This window comes from Haliotis cracherodii, unplaced genomic scaffold, assembly GCF_022045235.1.
Source record: "Haliotis cracherodii isolate W230 unplaced genomic scaffold, xgHalCrac1.p SCAF_11, whole genome shotgun sequence".
Lineage (NCBI taxonomy): Eukaryota > Metazoa > Mollusca > Gastropoda > Lepetellida > Haliotidae > Haliotis > Haliotis cracherodii.
In genome coordinates this window covers 33,359,480-33,384,279 of record NW_027266266.1, presented here as the reverse complement: position 1 = coordinate 33,384,279, position 24,800 = coordinate 33,359,480, and the positions used below count along the sequence as shown (strand labels likewise).

Below are 24,800 nucleotides of genomic sequence, written 5' to 3'. Positions count from 1 at the left end.
GAACCTGGCCAACTCACACCCTTTAGAGGAACACATTGAAACCTGGCCTACTCACACCCTTTTGAGGAACATATTGAAACCTTGCCAACTCACACCCTTTCGATAAACACATAGAAACATGGCCAACTCACACCCTTTAGAGGAACACATTGGAACCTGGCCAACTCACACCCTTCAGATGAACACATTGAAACCTGCCCAACTCACTTCCTTTGAGTGAACTCATTGGAACCTGGCCGGCCAACTCACATCCTTTAGATGAAGATATTGGAACCTGGCCAACTCACACCCTTTAGATGAACACATTGAAACATGGCCAGCTCACACCCTTTAGATTAACAGATGAAGACCTGGCCAACTCACACCCTTTAGATGAACATATTGGAACCATGCCAACCCAACTCTTTAGATAAACACATTAAGACCTGGCCAACTCACACCCTTCAGATGAACATATTGGAGCCATGCCAACCCAACTCTTTAGATGAACACATTAAAACCTGGCCAACTCACGCCCTTTAGATGAACATATTGGAACCTTGCCAACTCAAACCCTTTTGAGGAACATATTGAAACCTTGCCAACTCAAACCCTTTAGATGAACATTTTGAAACCTGGCCAACTCAAACCCTTTAGATGAACATATTGAAACCTTGCCAACTCAAACCCTTTAGATGAACACATTGAAACCTGGCCAACTCACACTCTTTACATGAACATATTGGAACCATGCCAACTCAAAGCCTTTAGATGAACATATTAAAACCTGGCCAACTCACACCCTTTAGAGGAACATATAGAAACCTGGCCAACTCACACCCTTTAGATGAACACCTTGGAACCTGGCCAACTCAAACCCTTTTAAGGAACATATTGAAACTTTGCCAACTCACACCCTTTAGAGGAACACATTGGAACCTAGCCAACTCACACCCTTCAGATGAACACATTGAAACCTGCCCAACTCACTTCCTTTGAGTGAACTCATTGGAACCTGGCCGGCCAACTCACATCCTTTAGATGAAGATATTGGAACCTGGCCAACTCACACCCTTTAGATGAACACATTGAAACATGGCCAGCTCACACCCTTTAGATTAACAGATGAAGACCTGGCCAACTCACACCCTTTAGATGAACATATTGGAACCATGCCAACCCAACTCTTTAGATAAACACATTAAGACCTGGCCAACTCACACCCTTCAGATGAACATATTGGAGCCATGCCAACCCAACTCTTTAGATGAACACATTAAAACCTGGCCAACTCACGCCCTTTAGATGAACATATTGGAACCTTGCCAACTCAAACCCTTTTGAGGAACATATTGAAACCTTGCCAACTCAAACCCTTTAGATGAACATTTTGAAACCTGGCCAACTCAAACCCTTTAGATGAACATATTGAAACCTTGCCAACTCAAACCCTTTAGATGAACACATTGAAACCTGGCCAACTCACACTCTTTACATGAACATATTGGAACCATGCCAACTCAAAGCCTTTAGATGAACATATTAAAACCTGGCCAACTCACACCCTTTAGAGGAACATATAGAAACCTGGCCAACTCACACCCTTTAGATGAACACCTTGGAACCTGGCCAACTCAAACCCTTTTAAGGAACATATTGAAACTTTGCCAACTCACACCCTTTAGAGGAACACATTGGAACCTAGCCAACTCACACCCTTTAGATGAACACATTGAAACCTGGCCGACTCACACCCTTTACATGAACACATTGGAACCTGGCCAACTCACACCCTTTAGATGAACACATTGGAACCTGGCCAACTCACGCCCTTTAGATGAACATATTAGAACCTTGCCAATTCAAATCCTTCAGATGAACACATTGAAACCTGGCCAAATCACACCCTTTAGATAAACATATTAGAACCTTGCCAACTCAAATCCTTCAGATGAACACATTGAAACCTGGCCAACTCACACCCTTTAGAGGAACACATTGAAACCTGGCCAACTCACACCCTTTTGAGGAACATATTGGAACCTGGCCAACTCACACCCTTTAGATGAACACATTGGAACCTGGCCAACTCACGCCCTTTAGATGAACATATTAGAACCTTGCCAATTCAAATCCTTCAGATGAACACATTGAAACCTGGCCAACTCACACCCTTTAGAGGAACCCATTGAAACCTGGCCAAATCACACCCTTTAGATAAACATATTAGAACCTTGCCAACTCAAATCCTTCAGATGAACACATTGAAACCTGGCCAACTCACACCCTTTAGAGGAACACATTGAAACCTGGCCAACTCACACCCTTTTGAGGAACATATTGAAACCTGGCCAAATCACACCCTTTAGAGGAACACATTGAAACCTGGCCAACTCACACCCTTTAGAGGAACACATTGAAACCTGGCCAACTCACACCCTTTAGAGGAACACATTGAAACCTGGCCAACTCACACCCTTTAGATTAACATATTGAAACCTGGCCGACTCACACCCACTCGAATTCTTATTGGTTTTATGCTTCTTTCAAACTATGATGGGCCCTAGGACCTCCAATTAACTAGAGATTTATTTGATTATTAAATCAGATATATAAGACCTTTCGGTGTATATGAAGTAGCGCTTGATGTTGTGTACTTGTCTTTTACAGGTCCCCATTCAAAACAGGTGCTTCAATGGCCAGTAGATTGTGCAAAGCTGGTTTCATGGCAAGATTTCGTGAAGTTGCTAAAGTTGCTGGGAAACCTTATTTATTAATGGTTTCTACCTTTCATGAGGCCAAACAAAGGGCTGGTGAATACCAGGTAGCGAAATGTGCGATGTGTGAGCACTGTGTGCAGGCTGGCATAGGATGCTGGGTAGCCAAACCTGCACAGATTGAATTCTTCTCTAAGTGACCCTCACCTAACTCATGCGTCATACACTCAACCAGCATTTGCAATGACCAAGCCATAAATAATTTCAGACATTTCAGTCTGAAAAAGATCTACTGTCAAAACGCAAGTGTACAACCTATGTCACACATGGAATAGCCACAATTGTTGAAAACTAGATGGTCTTGTGACAACAATAAAGATATACAACTGAACAGAATGTTCCTTACTTCAAGCATGACAGCCATTTAAGAGACCAAGAACAGCTGTTGTGCAGTTGTGCATTTTAAATACTTGACCACAGACTATCTCTGTGAAACTTTGGCTTTAGATTTCATTGCCAGCAAAAGTAGTTCAAAGGCTATGCCTCAGTAAACAGATTTGGACTTAACGTAGATAAGCATTAATATATCATTACCATTTCAGCTCAAATTGAGCTCATCTGAGCTTATGTCATGGCAAATTGTCTCCCATCTGTCCATCATCCATGTGTCTCATACTTTTATCATAATTCCTTTGAAAACCCTACCTTTATTGCATCATAGCCATAAATTCCTGCTTTGTCTGTCAATCGCTCTATAAATTCCCTTAAATTTTCAACAGACGTCCTCTTCATTGCAGACATATCAAGAGTTGTGAGGATAACCCTGTCCTTTACATAAAATGTAATTGCACATGCGCAGGGCGGGAAAACAACATTGCTTTCCTGTATGTCAATATCAATTATGATTTTGATCTCATTTGGTTTTGTTATTTCAAAATGTATTCTTGAGATAGTATTGAAGACAAGTACAGACAAGGTGAGAGCAGCTTGAAGCATATCAGGAATATAAGAAGCAAGATCATTCCTGTAAGTAAGTTGTTAGTAACATAGTGTGAAAGAAGGAATCTTCCTCCCTTTTGCACAGGGTGCAGAATAGATCAACTCATTGAAGATCCACATCCCTCACGGAGTTTAACATACATACTAAGATGGATGGAGGTGGAGAAAGTGTGTGTTTCTGCTTCTAAAACATCACTGAGAGGCACTTGGGGATTCAGGTGTGTCTCATCAAAATCAATCTCTCCCATCACTTTTATCCTGAATCAGTTTTTCTAAATCCATAACTTCATCTATGTCAATAAACAATTATCGATAAACATCTATTTTATGGTCTCTGGGTGTACCATCTCTAAAAATCATGATAGAGAAAAATCAAAGATTATGAAAAAGCAGGTCATTGTCAACTAGGGGTCATCATTCATTTGTAAGGCAGTGTGAGTAAACAATAATGTCATAAGCAAGTATGCAAATTGCTGTCTTACATGTCATGTGAGAAAACTGTGCATCACATGCTTATCGTCAGAGGGTAAAGGACAAATATCAATTCGAAATACTCCACTGCAGTGATGACTTAAACAGGCTAAGATGAATCAGAGCAGACTGACCTGACCTTTTGTTATGCTTCTTCATTATTTTGACTAATTATATAGATGTGCTATTATAACTGCGACAGTGAGGCGCATGAAAATGTATCTTCACAGCAAGTGATCGCATCGCTACTTCTCCATATAGCACTTGGAGACGTACAACCCGCAAGGAATTCCAGGTAGGAAATGTGAAAGGATCTGATGAAATTTTGCCAGTGAGTTATTCAAAATCTCTGGGCTTTGAGCAGAAGAATACGATGAAATACTGATTTCTTCGGAAAGGTAATAGGCAGACAGACCATCTGCAGTATCATTGAATGATGTGACTGACTGTAATGAGTCAGTCGATGTTAGAGAGAGTTCGGAACAAGTGTGTGTGGTCTTGTGACGTTGAAAAGAAAACTTCTTCACAAATTTACCAAGATGATATTTGAGAGGGCCAAGTTAAAGTATCTTGACTGTCAACAAGCAGATGTTAAACAACAGTACCCCTATCAACTGGTTTGCTGCAAATATCAGACACGTTACCCCAGATGCAGTACGAGAACAGCCCATCGGTACAGGCCCACTATCCCACCAGAGAGACACCATATCAGTACCAGGCAAACTAGCCCTCCAGAGAGATACCCTATCAGTACCAGGCCCACAAGACCTCCAGGGAGATACCCTTTCAGTACCAGGCCCACTATCCCTCCAGGGAGACACACTACCAGTACCAGGCAAACTAGCCCTCCAGGGAGACACCCTACCAGTACCAGGCAAACTGGCCCTCCAGGGAGACACCCTATCAGTACCAGGCAAACTAGCCCTCCAAGGAGACACCCTATCAGTACCAGGCCCACTAGCCCTCCAGGGAGATACCTTATCAGTACCAGGCCCACTGTCCCTCCAGGGAGATACACTACCAGTACCAGGCCAACTAGCCCTCCAGGGAGACACCCTACCAGTACCAGGCAAACTAGCCCTCCAGGGAGACACCCTATCAGTACCAGGCAAACTAGCCCTCCAGTGAGACACCCTATCAGTACTAGGCCCACTATCCCACCAGAGAGACACCATATCAGTACCAGGCAAACTAGCCCTCCAGAGAGATACCCTATCAGTACCAGGCCCACAAGACCTCCAGGGAGATACCCTTTCAGTACCAGGCCCACTATCCCTCCAGGGAGACACACTACCAGTACCAGGCCAACTAGCCCTCCAGGGAGACACCCTACCAGTACCAGGCAAACTGGCCCTCCAGGGAGACACCCTATCAGTACCAGGCAAACTAGCCCTCCAGGGAGACACCCTATCAGTACCAGGCCCACTAGCCCTCCAGGGAGATACCTTATCAGTACCAGGCCCACTGTCCCTCCAGGGAGATACACTACCAGTACCAGGCCAACTAGCCCTCCAGGGAGACACCCTACCAGTACCAGGCAAACTAGCCCTCCAGGGAGACACCCTATCAGTACCAGGCAAACTAGCCCTCCAGTGAGATACCCTATCAGTACAAGGCAAACTAGCCCTACAGGGAGACACCCTATCAGTACCAGGCCCACTATCCCTCCAGGGAGACACCCTACCAGTACCAAGCCCACTATCCCTCCCGGGAGACAACCTATCAGTACCAGGCCCACTATCCCTCCAGGGAGACAATCTATGAGTACCAGGCCCATTGGACTTCCAGGGAGACACCCTATCAGTACCAGGCCCACTGGACCTCCAGGGAGACACCCTATCAGTACCAGGCAAACTATCCCTACAGGGAGACAACCTATGAGTACCAGGCCCACTGGACCTCCAGGGAGACACCCGATCAGTACCAGGCAAACTATCCCTACAGGGAGACAACCTATGAGAACCAGGCCCATTGGACTTCCAGGGAGAGGCCCTATCGGTACCAGGCCCACTGGACCTCCAGGGAGACACCCTATCAGTACCAGGCCCGGACCCGAACTTCTGTTAAACCTCGAAGTCTGGATGTAACTGAGAGTCAAAACACTTCTTTTCAATGAATAATTAGTTTTTATTCATGTGGGTATAACAATGCCTTATATGGACAACACAATGCTTCCAAATAAGTAGATCCCTCTGAGCTTTAAGGTTTATTTGTAAGGACCAGTGTCAGGGCAAAATAATTATTGCCTTTAACTATAATGGTAGTTTACTGCTATAAATATATATATATATGGATGACTTCTTTATCTGAATAACTTTACAGTTACTAAGATAGCAATTTGTGTCTGTGTTCAAAAATGCAGTCTATTTATAGAAATGATTACATAAGGACAAGGGGAACTTTTGGGCTGAATTATCTGCCCTTTGATTGAAACTGACCTTTAGACTGCCAAAGTCAGAATGACCCAGAATGGATCTCGTCGTATTTATAGGTGTGAGAAAATGGTCACATGTCTGTTATTGACCAATCAAATTACGAGAAATTATGTCTCTTTACGTCCTTATTCCTTTGAGGGATCTACTTTCACAATGTAAAATCACTGAAATAAAGAGGAAGGCAAACCATCTCAGGAGGTAATTTGGTATAAAAATGAGTATTTATACCAATCAATTAATTCTGTCTAACTGATTCAGTAATTGCCTTCCAATATCACAAGATAAACAATTACGTCGAAGCTACGTCCTTGCTGCCTGCCGAGAGGACGTAATAACAACAAGCAACATCGACTGGGAACTATGATGGACAATTAAAAGAGGAAGATTACAAATGTCAGGAGGCAATTGGAATTTATCTGATGCATAAGACGTTTAATAACACGAATTGGCCACTGGTATGCTTTGACAGAAGCACTGGATGTCATATTTATGAGAAACATGTTCATAAATAGTGACGCTAAATACTGCGCATGAATACATCAGCGAAGATTACATAGTTCCTGATGTCAGAATATTAACAGTAACTTTTATACACGTCTTGACATATCATCAAATACGATTCTGGGTTCCTCTGGACATAGTTCATTAGATTAAATAAACTTCATAATGCAAAATGCTAAGCATTAGCCAAATTCAGTAACTTCATCGCGACCTAAGCTAGGGGCCGTTTTCGCGGGCTTGACAAGAAACGTGGTTTAGCGTTTTGGCGTTGCGGTCATGTGACCGCCCGGTCGTTCGGTCATGACCCGGTTGCCAGCCCAAACAATATGGCGTCAACGACGTTTCATCTTGTGCCACTAGCACTTTCCGAAGAAGAATCTGGCATCAAATACAAGTTACTGGTACCTCCTGATGTCGTACAGAGGTGCAGACAAGGTGAGTGTAGCAGAATGGTAACTTTATCAAGAATTAGGAAGGTGGACAAGTTGAAATGCATCGTATTTGTTGTCGTCTGGGGGCGGAACAGTCGTCTGCCATTTGTAGGCCCTCTATTTATATCTCGCACCCATGAGTGTGTGAATTAAATGGGTTAATTTATTTAAGAAAACAAAGTGAGGTTACATATAGACACTTTGTATGTAGATCTATGTATAAATCATGAGGTAGGTGTCCACAAACGGCACGGTGAATGCTGTCACTAGTGGCAGTACGGACCGCTCGCAAAAACAGTAAATGGAAATAGCCGGGCTCGCACAGGCTGAATATCATTATCATTAGGCCTAAATCTAATGTTATTAATTCACTAGATCTACTTGTTACATGAGGTTCTCCACACACAAAGCAAACGTTGGATGTATTCTCTGTAAACAAAGCGAGAGACACGACCTGTCGATCTATAATTAGAAAATGGAACCTAATATATAAAATGTGAAACAATATAGATCTAAAATGACAATGGTATTTTTTACCAGATCAACACTACACACGTGAAAACTATAGAAAACACAAATGTGAAATATCTGTCTTGAATCTAACTGTATTCCAAACAGTTTGCAAACATGTCAATTTAGCCTATGATCGATGTACTGATGCTCCAGGTACTCCAAAATATAAAATTACCCCCCCCCCCCTTAAATCAAACTGAAAAATAAAACATAAAAAGGTAAAATTGTCATAATTGTTACAATACCTTGTATCTTCTTTTCCAGATGCAGTTCTTTCATCCTTTATTTTGGAGAGAGTGAAGAGCAGTTTTGCGACAAGTTCAACAGGAGAAAGAATCTTAAGTATGTTTTAATTTTTGAATCTGTATTGTTTACAATATCATCAAAACAGTAACTTTTGGAAGTACGTTTATTACTTACATACAGATTCTTTGGAAGATAGCCAAGAAACTATCATAATATGATAAGACGGGAACACTTCCAAAATAACATTTAAGTTAGTTAGTCCACTCTCTCCAACCTACACAATAGATTAAGTAAACAAAACCAACATCTTTCAGCTTACAGCTTTCATCACCCACAAACCTTACCTTACACCCACAAATAATTGACCTTAAAGCTAATATGGTCCAACTGGAGGAATATCTACAAAAACACATTCACAAATGTCAAATTATACTGCATCCATAAAAAAATAAAAAAATAAAAAACAAACATTTCTCTAATTTGTAACATCTACAAATTCTGCAAAACTTCTCATCTAGACAGCCATTCGGGGGAAATAATTTCAAACTAATCACACTTTTCATCATCAATTATGACCTGTATACAGAACAAACTGCACAATTAATATAAAGGAAAGCCTCATGAACAGACAGAACCAATGGCATCATCAGTATTTGCAAGTCATTAATGTAACTCAGACATTTTCTTGGTGTTTAGAAACAATAATGTTAAAAAATGAAACATATTTAAAACCAAATCAAAATGATAAGGAAAATTATCAGTACTTTGACTCTGACAATATATCTGAAACATCATAAGGTTAAACAAAATAATAGTCTTGGTTCTCATGCAACACCCGCATCATCATAAAGTCTGCAGCATGTTTTGTTTTTATTTCCATATTAAATTCTTTTATAAAAATCCTAATACTTAAACACAGTGCACAACAAAAATTGAAAATGGAAACAAAGACTAAACATGATGCAATGAACTTTATGATGATGTAGGGAGTGCCTGAGAAGCAAGACTTATTTTGTTTGGCCTAACAAATAATATTCAAAATGTGAAATATATAATAATTCATTCTTTGACTCTTTTGTCTGATTACAGATGTGACAGAATCTCTGCAACTCATGACTGACATGAATATGATCTCAGTGTTTGGTGACCTGGCAAGAAATCAAGGCGTTGCACTCGGTCCAAGGGCAGAATTTGATTCTGTGTCACAGAGTGCGTACAGCAGAGATATTCCTGATGCCGATCTAACTTCCCTCGCTTCTGCTGCCCCAAAACATCTGTGTACCCAAGAAAAGGTTCGGTTCATGGAGCTCGCAGTGGCCTCACTACCTACACAGTGTATGTATTAAAAAACCTGTTGGTATTGTATTCTTTTAAAATTAGAATCCTGAGAAATTTACTTTCCATGCTTCATCAATTCTGCTGTAAAATAAATTGATTATTTTCACTATTTGATACCTTTTAAGGTTAGGGGTTTCAAGGTCAGAATATGTCTCCAGTGGCTCATATTTGTCATGAGAACTGACTACAGATGAGATCTGACTCACTGACTTGTCAGAGTGTGTGTCATTGTGGCCTAACAACAGGCACACACTCACACTCTCATATTTGCAGTTTTCACTCATCAGCATTTGCAATGCCTGGTGTCTTTTCATACTCACACACTTGTATATGCCATGTGATGTATTTTGCTCAAATATATATTATGTTTAATAATAATTTCATAGATTTTATTCAGTTTGTGCTAAATTGGGTTCGATTATTCCAGCTCGGACACAAAGCAGCTTTGATGCTGTCAACAAACAGACAACCCCCACAGGTAAAATAAGCAAATACCTGTACATTATAAAATTGAGATTCAGGGGCAGGTTCATGAAAAAATGACATTGAAACAGGGGAGATTGCTAGAATTTATCACAACAATGAGGGAGTGGGGGCATAAGAAAATGATAGTTCTATTTTTTGAAATTTTAAATTTCTACAATATTTAGGGGCTGCTCATTTATTAGGGGTAAAATATGATAGTCCTAAGACCAATTTGAACGGTCCCACTTCCCCTTTAATAAACCATCAAATTTCAGTTATCAGTATCATTTATAGTAGCTTTGGCCTTGAAGATCTATTGCGTTGGTTTATTTACTAATTATTATCTTTTATGTTACAGATTATCAAGCAGGTGAAGCACAAGTGCAACCAGTGTGGTCGAACCCTAGATTCGTAACACAGAAGGACAAAGAAGCTACTTAAAATATACTTTGATTGACATATATGGTAGACCAAGTCAAAATATGTTGTTGAATTAATAGCGCAACAAATGGAGGAGAAAGGATTCTTGATTTCAGACAGGGCTGAAAAGGCTTGGGAACGATGTGCCCAAAATGGAGAAACTTGGAGAGATCGTTTAAAGACTATATTTTCCATCAAAACAAGACAGGAGCAGGAAAGAAGAAGAAGCCAGATTTTTTCGATGAATTGTATTCCATCATTGGACAGAAACACACTGTAAGTCCTGTGGCACTTAGTGACACATCTGTACCTGGTGACACATCTGAACAGATGAACTTTGACATCACATCAAACAGCTCATCACCTTTGAGAAAAGCTGTCACAAATGATAATCAGGTCAAGGATGCTGACTGCCAAGAAGCACCATCAACAGGAAAAGCTAAAGCAAAGAAGAGGAAGCTGACAGTTGTTACCGAGCTGCTTCATCAGTATAGAAAGGAGGATCTCCAACTAGAAATGGAAAGGGAACAGAAAGAACAGGTTCGATTTGATGAGCTGAAAACACTTTTGGTAGGTCAGCATCAGGATCGCATGAAAGGCATGTATGCACTTATTGATGCCTTGAAAAATAAAACATAAAACATGATATGTTAACATTCTTGGATGTTAAATGTGCTCTCATCCTCCAATTATTTGCACTGTTAAATAACCTGGATGTTAGTTACCATGGTTACCTGATCATGCTGATTGCATCACATGTCGTTTTCTTCAGGATACCCCAATATGTGAATTACTTATAACAACAAAGAAAATATTCCCATGTTTATTACAGAAAACATGGCAAGTTTTCACAAAACACTTTGTTACAATGCTTTCACTTTTTACACAGCTGAACTATTCGTGACTGTTGTGAATGACATGTAAGGCTGGTATTAAATATGTCAGACATTTTGCTGCTTATAATATGCCTGTTCATTATCTTTCAGAAATGTTTTGATTGTAACTTAAACCAATGAACCCAATATTTCGACAGGGATATCCGATACAAACATATTCAAAATAACATGGCAGTCATATAATTTTGGGTCTTTTATGAACATGGTTTACATTGTGCATGTAATTATGGAAATCAACTGGTCATTTTGTAGCTAAATTTAAGGCTGTTCTCAATTTAGCATGCTGTGTCATGCTGTACTCAACCTGTCAATTTAGCATGCTATGTCATGATGTACTTAACCTGTCAATTTAGCATGCTGTGTCATGCTGTACTCAACCTGTCAATTTAGCATGCTATGTCATGATGTACTTAACCTGTCAATTTAGCATGCTATGTCATGATGTACTTAACCTGTCAATTTAGCATGCTGTGTCATGCTGTACTCAACCTGTCAATTTAGCATGCTGTGTCATGCTGTACTCAACCTGTCAATTTAGCATGCTGTGTCATGCTGTACTCAACCTGTCAATTTAGCATGCTGTCATGCTGTACTTAACCTGTCAATTTAGCATGCTGTGTCATGCTGTACTCAACCTGCCAATTAAGCATGAAGTATCATGCTCAATTCAACCTGTCAGTTCAATTCATGTTGTTAAACTGACTATTGACCATTTGTACAAAATACTCTTGTATCATACACTAAAATTGAATATAAAATAAGAACAGACTACATGTATGTTTAAATTTTTATTTCCATGGTTATCAGTAATGTGTCATAGGTTTCATAAGTTTATAGTTTTGATAAAGTTTGGAAGTTATTCACTGTTGAGAGTAATTTTTTAAAAATATACTCCCGAGTTTAGAAAATGTTCCCCCCGAAATATGTGGTGAGTCATCATGACTCCCATTTGTATCAGGCTGTTTTAAGCCATGTATGCGTTAGTAACCAGAGATCTGTATTCTGATATGGACTACAGCTGAAATGGCGTATGAAATGCCAATTAACCACTTTGTTGACTGTTACACCTGATGAGAGTGGTTATGATTATAAGGAATTGGCAATTGCATCACGCTTCAGTGAGCCAGCAGTACTGCTGGTATTGCCAGTGGGTTGAGGAGGAGCTACATGGTAGCTGTCATCAGCCTCTACACTGTCTGGAACATCGTCATCATGGTACTTGCAGAAGTTGTGTAGGACACATGCAGACATGATTGTGCGGGGAGTGTTTTCAATTTTGGAATCAATATACTTTAACCTACGAAACCTGTTTTTCAAATGCCTAAAAGCAATTTCAATTACAATTCTTGTTTGAGACTGTTTCCTGTTATATTTCAAATGTGCCATCTTCAAATTACCATGGTCCTTGTAAGGAACCATCAGCCATTTCTTTAGTGCATATGCAGAATCCCCTACCAAATGATACTTTTCATCAGGAAACTGCTGAGCCACATTACTTTGAATAGACTGAGACAGGTTAGAATGGATGGCTGAAAACACGTGCATCATGGGCTGATCCAGGTACTCCTGAAACAAACAGACACATGGTCAAAGATTGTTAACATAATTTTGTTATTTGTTCATTGTAAATTAGGTTGAAATATATTGAAATACAATTGTGGTTGAATACAAAACAGTTTATTTGTCTTTATTTCTAAGACATTACTTTGGAGATAGATAGATAGATAGATAGATAGATAGATAGATAGATAGATAGATAGATAGATATGAGCATAATTATTGCTACAGATACACTGGGTCATGCTGAATCTTGAAGCATTCTGGGATAATTGTAGAAGGTATGATGGTATATTTGCCAAACTGTGAAACACATAGTAAATAAAATAGAATATATAGTGGGCCCATCAGTATCTAGTCCTAAACAAAATGTATCCATGTGCATGAAAAATTTTGCTCACCTGCAAAACAGTCTGTAAACACTCCATGGCTGTCACAGACTGCCTGTAAGATGACTGTATGGGTCATTTTCCTGTTGTTGTAATCCTCCTGGTGACTTGATGGAGCTTTAATGGGAATGTGGCAACCATCGATGGCTCCAATGACCCCTGATAGCATGAAAAATATGTCTGCTCTACAATGTGCACTTATAGGCTACAACAGACTACTTTGCCTCACTTCCTTCTAACCTGACCCCCCAGGTCCTCCTGTACTGAGGTTGCCTGGCTAATGACTTAAATGGACTTGTACAGATGCCATTCGCCACGCTGCTATGTTACAGTGCAGGTTAGCATGCAACGGAGGGAGACTAAAAGTCAAAGGGGACATAAAGGTTTTCAAGTAGGCCTATATATAAGGACACAAATTCAAAGTGTATTCATCATGTATAGTGATACAATTTATACAATGATATATTATATACTAGTCTAAGACCCGACAAAAATATACTGTACATGACATGTTTCAACATGATCAACAGATGATAGTTTAGCAATATAAATAATCATACAAATGAATACAATTATCTATGAAAAATATTCGGATATCCACTTGTCTACTTACCTGGAAATTCTGCACGGTCTTGAAATTCTGATGCAATTGTAGCCATCCTATGTGCATCAGGCCATTTTATGTATTTCTTTGCCATCTTTTCAATCACAGTATTCACCGTGTGTACGACCGAGTGGACACTGCTCTTGGCTACTCCAAATTTAACACTGATGGTCCTCATGGAATCTTGATTTGCCAGGTACCACAGCGTGATCATAGTGGACTTTTCCAGGGACACAGGGGTGTTACCTCCAGAGAAGATAGTGACGATACTCGGATCTGTTCGATGTAATTCCTGACATAGCTGTTCGAAGCTTGTCCTGTGCAACCTGAAGTGAGATTGGAAATCATCAGTTGAGTATCGGGGGACAATCACTTCAGCATACTCCTCATGATGAGGATGGTCGTCTGGCTGCATTTCAAGAAGACAAGCACTTGATAATAAAGTCGATCTTGGCAACAATGCAGTTTACCGGGCGCAGCCCGAGCTCTACCATCCGCTCAATTACCGGGCTATAGTGCCACTGCTGTCTCGTTATACCGTAACCGAGCCTCACGCTCTGGTGACTCTCGCTTCACGATCCAGCACCCGTTTTCGATCTTAGGGAAACTTACACATCTTTACAATCAAACACCTCTTTTCGGTCTTAGGGAAATTTACACGTCTTTACGATCCAACACCCGTTTATCGGTTTTAGGGAAACTTACACGTCTTTACGATCCAACACCCGTTTTCGGTCATTAGGGTTAGCCTGCTTTGGGCAAGGGTGAGCCATAAATTCTTACCTTTACAAGCGTTAATCCTTTTAATCCCATTGGTCGGTCATGCTGACAAAAACAATTGCGGGTGTGGTTTCAAGAAAAGATGAATGGGAACACGGACCGTGAAGTCATACGCATGCGCAATTCATTGTTCACTGATTACATGTGATAGCGCCTGTGGTCCAGTGGTAGAGCGTCGGCTAATTAACGCATTAATTAGCAGAACCGGTGAGCCGTCGAAGCGCGTTCGAGCCCCCACAGCGCTAATTGGATCTGAAAAAGTGCGCCCGGTAAAGTGCACTACTCCCAGTGCTCGTTCAACGGGTCATTAGAATACGGGATTCAAAACATTGAATTACGTGAAAAAGAGGTTGGCAAAAATATACTGATATATACCCGCAAAACTAATTACAGTTTACAGGATAATTATGATATAATTCGTGCACTGTCATGTAACCATCAAAAATACAACAGGGAAATATTTACGAAATATTTCTAATTTTTACAAGCTGTCATAACTTACATCTTTTATAATAAAGACACATTAATATTTATATATTCTTCGTGATGGCCATCACAACCCTACCAGTACCAAGCCCACTATCCCTCCAGGGAGACACCCTAACAGTACCAGGCTCACTAGACCTCCAGGGAGACACCCTATGAGTACCAGGCAAACTAGCCCTCCAGGGAGACACCCTATCAGTACCAGGCCCACTAGACCTTCAGGGAGACACCCTATGAGTACCAGGCAAACTAGCTCTCCAGGGAGACACCCTATCAGTACCAGGCTAACTAGCCCTCCAGGGGGATACCCTATCAGTACCAGGCCCACTAGCCCTCCAGGGAGACACCCTATCAGTACCAGGCCCATTGGACTTCCAGGGAGACACCCTATCAATACCAGGCCCACTGAACCTCAGGGAGACACCCTATCAGTACCAGGCAAACTAGCCCTACAGGGAGACACCCTATCAGCACCAGGGCCACTAGACCTCCAGGGAGACACCCTACCAGTACCAGGCCCACTAGCCCTCCAGAGAGATACCTTATCAGTACCAGGCCCACTAGCCCTCCCGGGAGACACCCTATCAGTACCAGGCCCACTATCCCTCCAGGGAGACACCCTATCAGTACCAGGACCACTAGACCTCGAGGGAGACAACCTATCAGTACCAGGCCCATTATCCCTCCAGGGAGACACCCTATCGGAACCAGGCCCACTGGACTTCCAGGGAGATACCCTATCAGTACCAGGCCCACTGGACCTCCAGGAAGACACCCTATCAGTACCAGGCTCACTAGACCTCCCGGGATACACCCTATGAGTACCAGTCAAAATAGCCCTCCAGGGAGATACCCTATCAGTACCAGGCCCACTATCCCTCCAGGGAGACAACCTATCAGTACCAGGCAAACTAGCCCTCCCGGGAGACACCCTATCAGTACCAGGCCCACTATCCCTCCAGGGAGACACCCTATCAGTACCAGGCCCACTAGCCCTCCAGGGAGACACCCTACCAGTGCCAAGCCCACTATCCCTCCAGGGAGACACTCTATGAGTACCAGGAAAACTAGTTCTCCAGGGAGACACCCTATCAGTACCAGGCTATAGCCCTCCAGGGGGATACCCTATCAGTACCAGGCCCACTGGACCTCCAGGGAGACACCCTATCAGTACCAGGCCCATTGATTTCCAGGGAGACACCCTATCAATACCAGGCCCACTGGACCTCCAGGGAGACACCCTATCAGTACCAGGCAAACTAGCCCTCCAGGGAGACACCCTATTAGCACCAGGGCCACTAGACCTCCAGGGAGACACCCTACCAGTACCAGGCCCACTAGCCCTCCAGAGAGATACCTTATCAGTACCAGGCCCACTAGCCCTCCCGGGAGACACCCTATCAGTACCAAGCCCACTATCCCTCCAGGGAGACACCCTATAAGTACCAGGACCACTAGACGTCTAGGCAGACAACCTATCAGTACCAGGCCCATTATCCCTCCAGGGAGACACCCTATCAGTACCAGGCCCACTAGCCCTCCCGGGAGACACCCTATCAGTACCAAGCCCACTATCCCTCCAGGGAGACACCCTATCAGTACCAGGACCACTAGACTTCCAGGGAGATACCCTATCAGTACCAGGCCCACTGGACCTCCGGGGAGACACCCTATCAGTACCAGGCTCACTAGACCTCCAGGGAGACACCCTATGAGTACCAGGCAAACTAGCCCTCCAGGGAGACACCCTATCAGTACCAGGCCCACTAGACCTCCAGGGTGACACCCTTTGAGTACCAGGCAAACTAGCTCTCCAGGGAGACACCCTATCAGTACCAGGCTAACTAGCCCTCCAGGGGGATACCCTATTAGTACCAGGCCCACTAGCCCTCCAGGGAGACACCCTATAAGTACCAGGCCCATTGGACTTCCAGGGAGACACCCTATCAGTACCAGGCCCACTGGACCTCCGGGGAGACACCCTATCAGTACCAGGCTCACTAGACCTCCAGGGAGACACCCTATGAGTACAAGGCAAACTAGCCCTCCAGGGAGACACCCTATCAGCACCAGGGCCACTAGACCTCCAGGGAGACACCCTACCAGTACCAGGCCCACTAGCCCTCCAGAGAGATACCTTATCAGTACCAGGCCAACTAGCTCTCCCGGGAGACACCCTATCAGTACCAGGCCCACTATCCCTCCAGGGAGACACCCCATCAGTACCAGGACCACTAGACCTCGAGGGAGACAACCTATCAGTACCAGGCCCATTATCCCTCCAGGGAGACACCCTATCGGAACCAGGCCCACTGGACTTCCAGGGAGATACCCTATCAGTACCAGGCCCACTGGACCTCCAGGAAGACACCCTATCAGTACCAGGCTCACTAGACCTCCCGGGATACACCCTATGAGTACCAGTCAAAATAGCCCTCCAGGGAGATACCCTATCAGTACCAGGCAAACTAGACCTCCAGGGAGACAACCTATCAGTACCAGGCAAACTAGCCCTCCCGGGAGACACCCTATCAGTACCAGGCCCACTATCCCTCCAGGGAGACACCCTATCAGTACCAGGCCCACTAGCCCTCCCGGGAGACACCCTACCAGTGCCAAGCCCACTATCCCTCCAGGGAGACACTCTATGAGTACCAGGAAAACTAGTTCTCCAGGGAGACACCCTATCAGTACCAGGCTATAGCCCTCCAGGGGGATACCCTATCAGTACCAGGCCCACTGGACCTCCAGGGAGACACCCTATCAGTACCAGGCCCATTGATTTCCAGGGAGACACCCTATCAATACCAGGCCCACTGGACCTCCAGGGAGACACCCTATCAGTACCAGGCAAACTAGCCCTCCAGGGAGACACCCTATTAGCACCAGGGCCACTAGACCTCCAGGGAGACACCCTACCAGTTCCAGGCCCACTAGCCCTCCAGAGAGATACCTTATCAGTACCAGGCCCACTAGCCCTCCCGGGAGACACCCTATCAGTACCAAGCCCACTATCCCTCCAGGGAGACACCCTATCAGTACCAGGACCACTAGACGTCTAGGCAGACAACCTATCAGTACCAGGCCCATTATCCCTCCAGGGAGACACCCTATCAGTACCAGGCCCACTAGCCCTCCCGGGAGACACCCTATCAGTACCAAGCCCACTATCCCTCCAGGGAGACACCCTATCAGTACCAGGACCACTAGACTTCCAGGGAGATACCCTATCAGTACCAGGCCCACTGGACCTCCGGGGAGACACCCTATCAGTACCAGGTTCACTAGACCTCCAGGGAGACACCCTATGAGTACCAGGCAAACTAGCCCTCCAGGGAGACACCCTATCAGTACCAGGCCCACTAGACCTCCAGGGTGACACCCTTTGAGTACCAGGCAAACTAGCTCCCCAGGGAGACACCCTATCAGTACCAGGCTAACTAGCCCTCCAGGGGGATACCCTATTAGTACCAGGCCCACTAGCCCTCCAGGGAGACACCCTATTAGTACCAGGCCCATTGGACTTCCAGGGAGACACCCTATCAATACCAGGCCAACTGGACCTCCAGGGAGACACCCTATCAGTACCAGGCAAACTAGCCCTACAGGGAGACACCCTATCAGCACCAGGGCCACTAGACCTCCAGGGAGACACCCTACCAGTACCAGGCCCACTAGCCCTCCAGAGAGATACCTTATCAGTACCAGGCCCACTATCCCTCCAGGGAGACAACCTATCAGTACCAGGCAAACTAGACCTCCCGGGATACAACCTATCAGTACCAGGCAAACTAGCCCTCCCGGGAGACACCCTATCAGTACCAGGCCCACTATCCCTCCAGGGAGACACCCTATCAGTACCAGGCCCACTAGCCCTCCCGGGAGACACCCTACCAGTGCCAAGCCCACTATCCCTCCAGGGAGACACTCTATGAGTACCAGGAAAACTAGTTCTCCAGGGAGACACCCTATCAGTACCAGGCTATAGCCCTCCAGGGGGATACCCTATCAGTACCAGGCCCACTGGACCTCCAGGGAGACACCCTATCAGTACCAGGCCCATTGATTTCCAGGGAGACACCCTATCAGTACCAGGCCCACTGGACCTCCAGGGAGACACCCTATCAGTACCAGGCCCATTGATTTCCAGGGAGACACCCTATCAATACCAGGCCCACTGGACCTCCCGGGAGACACCCTATCGGTACGAGGCCCACTATCCCTCCCAGGAGACACCCTATCAGTACCAGGCCCACTAGCCTTCCAGGGAGACACCCTATCAGTATCAGACCCACTATCCCTCCAGGAGACACCCTATCAGTACCAGGCAAACTAGACCTCCAGGGTGACGCCCTCCAGGGAGGCACCCTATCAGTACCAGGCCAACTAGCCCTCCAGGGAGACACCCTATCAGTAACAGGCAAACTAGCCCTCCAGGGAGACACCCTATCAGTACCAGGCCCACTAGCCTTCCAGGGAGACACCCTATCAGTACCAGACCAACTAGCCCTCCAGGGAGACACCCTATCAATACCAGGCCCTTTGGACCTCCAGGGAGATACCCCATCAGTACCAGGCACACCAGCCTTCCAGCGAGACACCCTATCAGTAACAGGCAAACTAGCCGTCCCGGGGGACACCCTATCAGTACCAGGCCCACTAGCCTTCCAGGGAGACACCCTATCAGTACCAGACCCACTAGCCCTCCAGGGAGACACCCTATCAATACCAGGCCGACTGGACCTCCAGGGAGACACCCTACCAGTACCAGGACCCCTAGCCTTCCAGGGAGACACCCTATCAGTACCAGACCCACTAGCCCTCCAGGGAGACACCCTATCAATACCAGGCCCACTGGACCTCCAGGGAGACACCTTATCAGTACCAGGCAAACTAGCCCTACAGGGAGACATCCTATCAGTACCAGGCCCACTTGCCTTCCAGGGAGACACCCTATCAGTATCAGACCCACTATCCCTCCAGGAGACACCCTATCAGTAACAGGCAAACTAGACCTCCAGGGTGACGCCCTCCAAGGAGGCACCCTATCAGTACCAGGCCAACTAGCCCTCCAGGGAGACACCCTATCAGTAACAGGCAAACTAGCCCTCCAGGGAGACACCCTATCAGTAGCTGTAGGCAAACTAGCCCTCTAGGGAGATACCCTATCAGTAACAGGCAAACTAGCCCTCCACAGAGACACCCTATCAGTAACAGGCAAACTAGCCTTCCAGGGAGACACCCTATCAGCACCAGGCCCACTATCCCTCCAGGGAGACACCCTATCAGTATCAGGACCACCAGACCTTGAGGGAGACAACCTATCAGTACCAGGCCAAATATCCCTCCAGGAAGACACCCTATCAGTACCAGGCCCTCTTGACCTCCAGGGAGATACCCTATCAGTACCAGGCCCACTATCCCTCAAGGGAGACACCCTATCAGTACCAGGCCCACTGGACCTCCAGGGAGACACCCTCTCAGTACCAGGCCCACTAGACCTCCAGGGAGACACCCTATCAGCACCAGGGCAATCAGACCTCCAGGGAGACACCCTACCAGTACCAGGCCCACTAGCCCTCCAGGGAGATACCCTATCAGCACCAGGCAAACTAGCCCTCCAATGAGACACCCTATCAGTACCAGGCAAACCAGCCCTCCAGGGAGACACCCTTTCAGTACCAGGCCCACTTGGCCTCCAGGGAGATACCCTTTCAGTACCAGGCAAACTAGCCCTCAAATGAGACACCCTATCAGTACCAGGCCCACTGGATCTCCAGGGAGACACCCTATCAGTACAAGGCCCACTATCCAACCAGGGAGACACCATATCAGTACCAGGCCCACTATCCCTCCAGGGAGACACCCTATCAGTACCAGGCCCACTGGACATCCAGGGAGACACCCTCTCAGTACCAGGCCCACTAGACCTCCAGGGAGACATCCTATGAGTACCAGGCAAACTAGCTCTCCAGGGAGACACCCTATCAGTACCAGGCTAACTAGCCCTCCAGGGGGATACCCTATCAGTACCAGGCCCACTAGCCCTCCAAGGAGACACCCTATCAATACCAGGCCCACTAGCCCTCTAGGGAGAAACATTATCAGTAACAGGCAAACTAGCCCTCCAGGGAGATATCCTACCAGCACCAGGCCCACTAGAGCTCCAGGGAGATACCCTATCAGTAACAGGCAAACTAGCTCTCCAGGGAGACACCGTATCAGTAACAGGCCAACTAGCACTCCAGGGAGACACCCTATCAGTAACAGGCAAACTAGCCCTCCAGAGAGACACCCTATCAGTAACAGGCAAACTAGCCCTCCAGGGAGACCCCCTATCAGTAACAGGCAAACTAGCTCTCAAGGGAGACACCCTATCAGTAACAGGCAAACTAGCCCTCCAGGGAGATACTCTATCAGTACCAGGCCCACAAGACCTCCAGGGAGACACCCTATCAGTAACAGGCAAACTAGCCCTCCAGAGAGACACCCTATCAGTAACTGTAGGCAAACTAGCCCTCCAGGGAGACACCCTATCAGTAACAGGCAAACTAGCCCTCCAGGGAGACACCCTATCCATGTGCTTGGAAGGGATGTTGCCTACACATTTCCCCATTTGGTCTCTCCTAGACAGAGTACAAAAGGAAGATAGCGGATACAGACTGTGGGATTATACTCATAGCTCTGGCATGGTCCAACAGGACGTGGTCCCTTAGATTATCACCTCTCCCAGTGGAAGAACCTTTCCCAGTACTCTAGGGTTGCGATCTTCTGTGTCAGCCAAGATCTGACATATTTTATGGCCTTATCATGTTCTGGATAAAAGGGGTAGCTTAGCCAGGTAGAACAAGAGACAACTAGTACAATGTACACAGATTTATTTACATGAACATCATATATATAAGTAGCTAATGCATATATATACAATGACTTCCCAGGGACCGAACATGTTCCTAGGAAGGCAAAAGCAAAGTCTGTAGACACTTACTTACTTAGTATTGGAGATTTAATGTGCGCTTTCCAACACTATGCGTATTTCACACACAGGTCGGCCAAGCCATTTAGTGAGATTGCCAAGCTGGGTGTGTCAGAAAGTGAGGCAACTGACATGACTGCTAGATCAGCTTCTGTAAACAAACAGTGACCACACTTGACATGGTATTTAGTTTTGTGTCAGTTACATTGTTTAGTGCCTATTTTGTTGTGAGATTCATTGTGAGACCCGTGAAATGGGACTGCTTTATTGTTTTGTTGGAACCTGACCACCTGACCATCCTGTGTTTTTTTTCTATACACAGATTATTCTTCTGTGGACTGCTGCTAATTGTCCCTGGGGAAGTTTAGGTGGGCACATTTCATTAAAAGATGAAACGTGAAGGTCATGGGAGAGAAAAACGTTTGTTACACTCTCTGAAAAAGTCCAAAGGAATCAAAGCCAGCGTTCAGATTTTTGTAAAATGATTGTCTCATTGTCATTTTCTGAGACATGGTGTTGTTTTGGAAATCCTAACATATCAAATGTGAGTTGCCTTTCAACAGTGGTTGTATCATATTTTCTTGTGTATATGACGCGAAGATAATTGACATAAGAGTCAACAGTGGTCTTATTCCATATGGACCTGAAGAATTATTTTTGGCATATGCAATCAGGTCAAAGTCATGAACTAGATAAATCTCACTCAATAGCTTGTGGTTAACTTTCTCAAAGTATTGCATGTATAATTCAACTTGGTATATACCTTCTCCAGGATGTGGCCCTACTTTGAAAAGATTTTGACAAAAAAGTAAAAGGTCAAGGACAGCGTTCCAGTTTTTATAAAACTTTGTAATATCATTTACAGTTTCGGAGATGGTGTGGGCAGGGCTGTTTCTTTACAAGAAGGCATGTAGTAGTATAGGTAGTATAGGTAATGGGGGTTCTGGACCACTTCCACTGGAGCGGGATTCATATACCTATACTGCTACTACAGGTAGCATTTTTTATGTATAAATGACTATGCGATTCAACGATAGTCATGAGATTCAGCTAAATTGACCACCACCTGGAGTCTATGATATAAATTTTTATAGGTAATGGGGGTTCTGGACCACTTCCACTGGAGCAGGATTCATATACCTATACTGCTGCTACAGGGGGGAATATTTTATGTGTAAATGATTATGCGATTTAACGATAGTCATGAGATTAAGTTAAATTGACTCCAGCTCACCAATACCTGGGCCCAATCATTGCTTTAGATGAGTCTAAATGGTAATAAAAATATTCTTCATTATTTTTATCTATAAAGTGATATTCAACATTTTTATTAAGTTCTTCGTTCATTTTACTAGGAGACCAGACTATATAACTACACTCTTTTTGTAAATTGATAAGAAACAATTGATTACCGTATTTGGTTGGTTTGACATCACTGATATAATAAAACCCTTGTGGTAATTCTCTCCATTTAATAGTTTTTTCCATTATTATATATCTATGTAAGCATTTGTCTAAATGTAATCACACGATAGTAAGCAATTCATTTTTAATCTCCAACCAGTTCTTTGGTTTTGGCACGGAATAATTGACGCGCTTGTTGCCTCCCTTGTTCTATGAACTTTTTTTTCTCGTCTTCGCTAATACCATTGGTCTTATGAGATTTTGATCGAATCTCCTGCTTCATTTCATTGTATTTGGTGAGTTCCGACAGCACTAAACGAAACTCCTTCTCGGATATCTTACAATCGGCCACTGCTGTCGAAATATGATCCTCAATGCTGTTCAACTTTGCATCGGCGAGTATCCGAATACTATCGTGTTTTAATGCTTTCTTTTGTAACCTACGAGAAATGAATTTTATCGCTATTCCTGCCAGTGCCGAGGCTCCAGTCGCTATTTCCATGCCAAGCACGATAGGCGCGGCGATTATAGTTGATAGTAAACCGACACCGGCTACACCGAGTCCCATGCCAGCTACTACAAGAGCGGTGTCAACTCCGTCCAGAGCATTCACGGCTCTGCGATACTTTTTATACAATCCAAGTCTCAACTCCCTATCCTTTTCTATTCGATGTTTTATGTCGCTTATTTGATGTAATCGAAATCCATCAACAGTTTCCATCATTTCATCGAGCGCTGGATATAAACTCATAGTGTATATTACGAATATATAATAGTCTTTAATTGGTCTTGCTTAAATGTTTTGAGAGTATACATCAACCTTATCAAATGTATATTATACGGCAAGAATATCTTAGAAAGAGAAATACTACCACTTTTAATAATTTGAACCCCCTCGAGGGATGTAACCTACCGGTGCATCTCCGAACAAGACTTCAATAATAAGCGTAGAAATATTAGGTATTGCACTCAAGTTCTGTTTGATATCATCGAATTCTGTAACCAAATTTAAACTAACATTTTGGATTGCCGGACGACTATATAACATATGACCTGGTTTTTCTGGCAGGGGAGTGACTAACACACTTTTTCGTTTTGACGGGATATAGGCCGCGAGTACGATGCCACTATTTATTATCTTAGTTAAATTATGTCCCTTACCCATCATCGCATAAGGTGGGGTAATGACGATA

The 24,800-nt window shown here is 44.4% G+C and overlaps 3 protein-coding genes and 1 pseudogene across 3 annotated transcripts in view; 3 read left to right on the top strand and 1 right to left on the bottom strand.

The window, feature by feature from the left end:
- LOC139455688 (adenosine deaminase domain-containing protein 1-like) overlaps positions 1 to 3,207 on the top strand; it is a 149,783-nt gene extending 146,576 nt beyond the window's left edge. The window contains exon 12 of the mRNA XM_071237238.1: positions 2,650 to 3,207. Within this exon, the coding sequence (XP_071093339.1) occupies positions 2,650 to 2,896 (247 nt within the window). The 3' untranslated portion in view covers positions 2,897 to 3,207. The remainder of the gene's footprint in view (positions 1 to 2,649) is intronic.
- Positions 3,208 to 7,428: 4,221 nt separating this feature from the next.
- On the top strand, positions 7,429 to 11,081 carry LOC139455024 (uncharacterized; annotated as a pseudogene).
- Positions 11,082 to 12,497: 1,416 nt separating this feature from the next.
- Positions 12,498 to 14,376, bottom strand: LOC139455023 (uncharacterized). The gene is made up of 3 exons (XM_071236610.1): positions 13,971 to 14,376; positions 13,410 to 13,516; positions 12,498 to 12,977 (listed from the first exon to the last, which is right to left on the bottom strand). Exons 1-3 carry the CDS (start codon positions 14,374 to 14,376, stop codon positions 12,498 to 12,500), a joined length of 993 nt encoding a protein of 330 aa, XP_071092711.1.
- A 1,084-nt stretch (positions 14,377 to 15,460) lies between these two features.
- LOC139455022 (collagen alpha-5(IV) chain-like) lies at positions 15,461 to 21,943 on the top strand. Its single transcript, XM_071236609.1, has 9 exons — positions 15,461 to 16,009; positions 16,421 to 16,630; positions 17,435 to 17,605; positions 18,017 to 18,265; positions 18,758 to 19,013; positions 19,534 to 20,115; positions 20,211 to 20,362; positions 20,501 to 20,788; positions 21,320 to 21,943. The coding sequence occupies exons 1-9, from the start codon at positions 15,461 to 15,463 to the stop codon at positions 21,941 to 21,943; spliced, it is 3,081 nt and encodes a 1,026-aa protein (XP_071092710.1).
- The last annotated feature ends 2,857 nt before the right edge of the window (positions 21,944 to 24,800 follow it).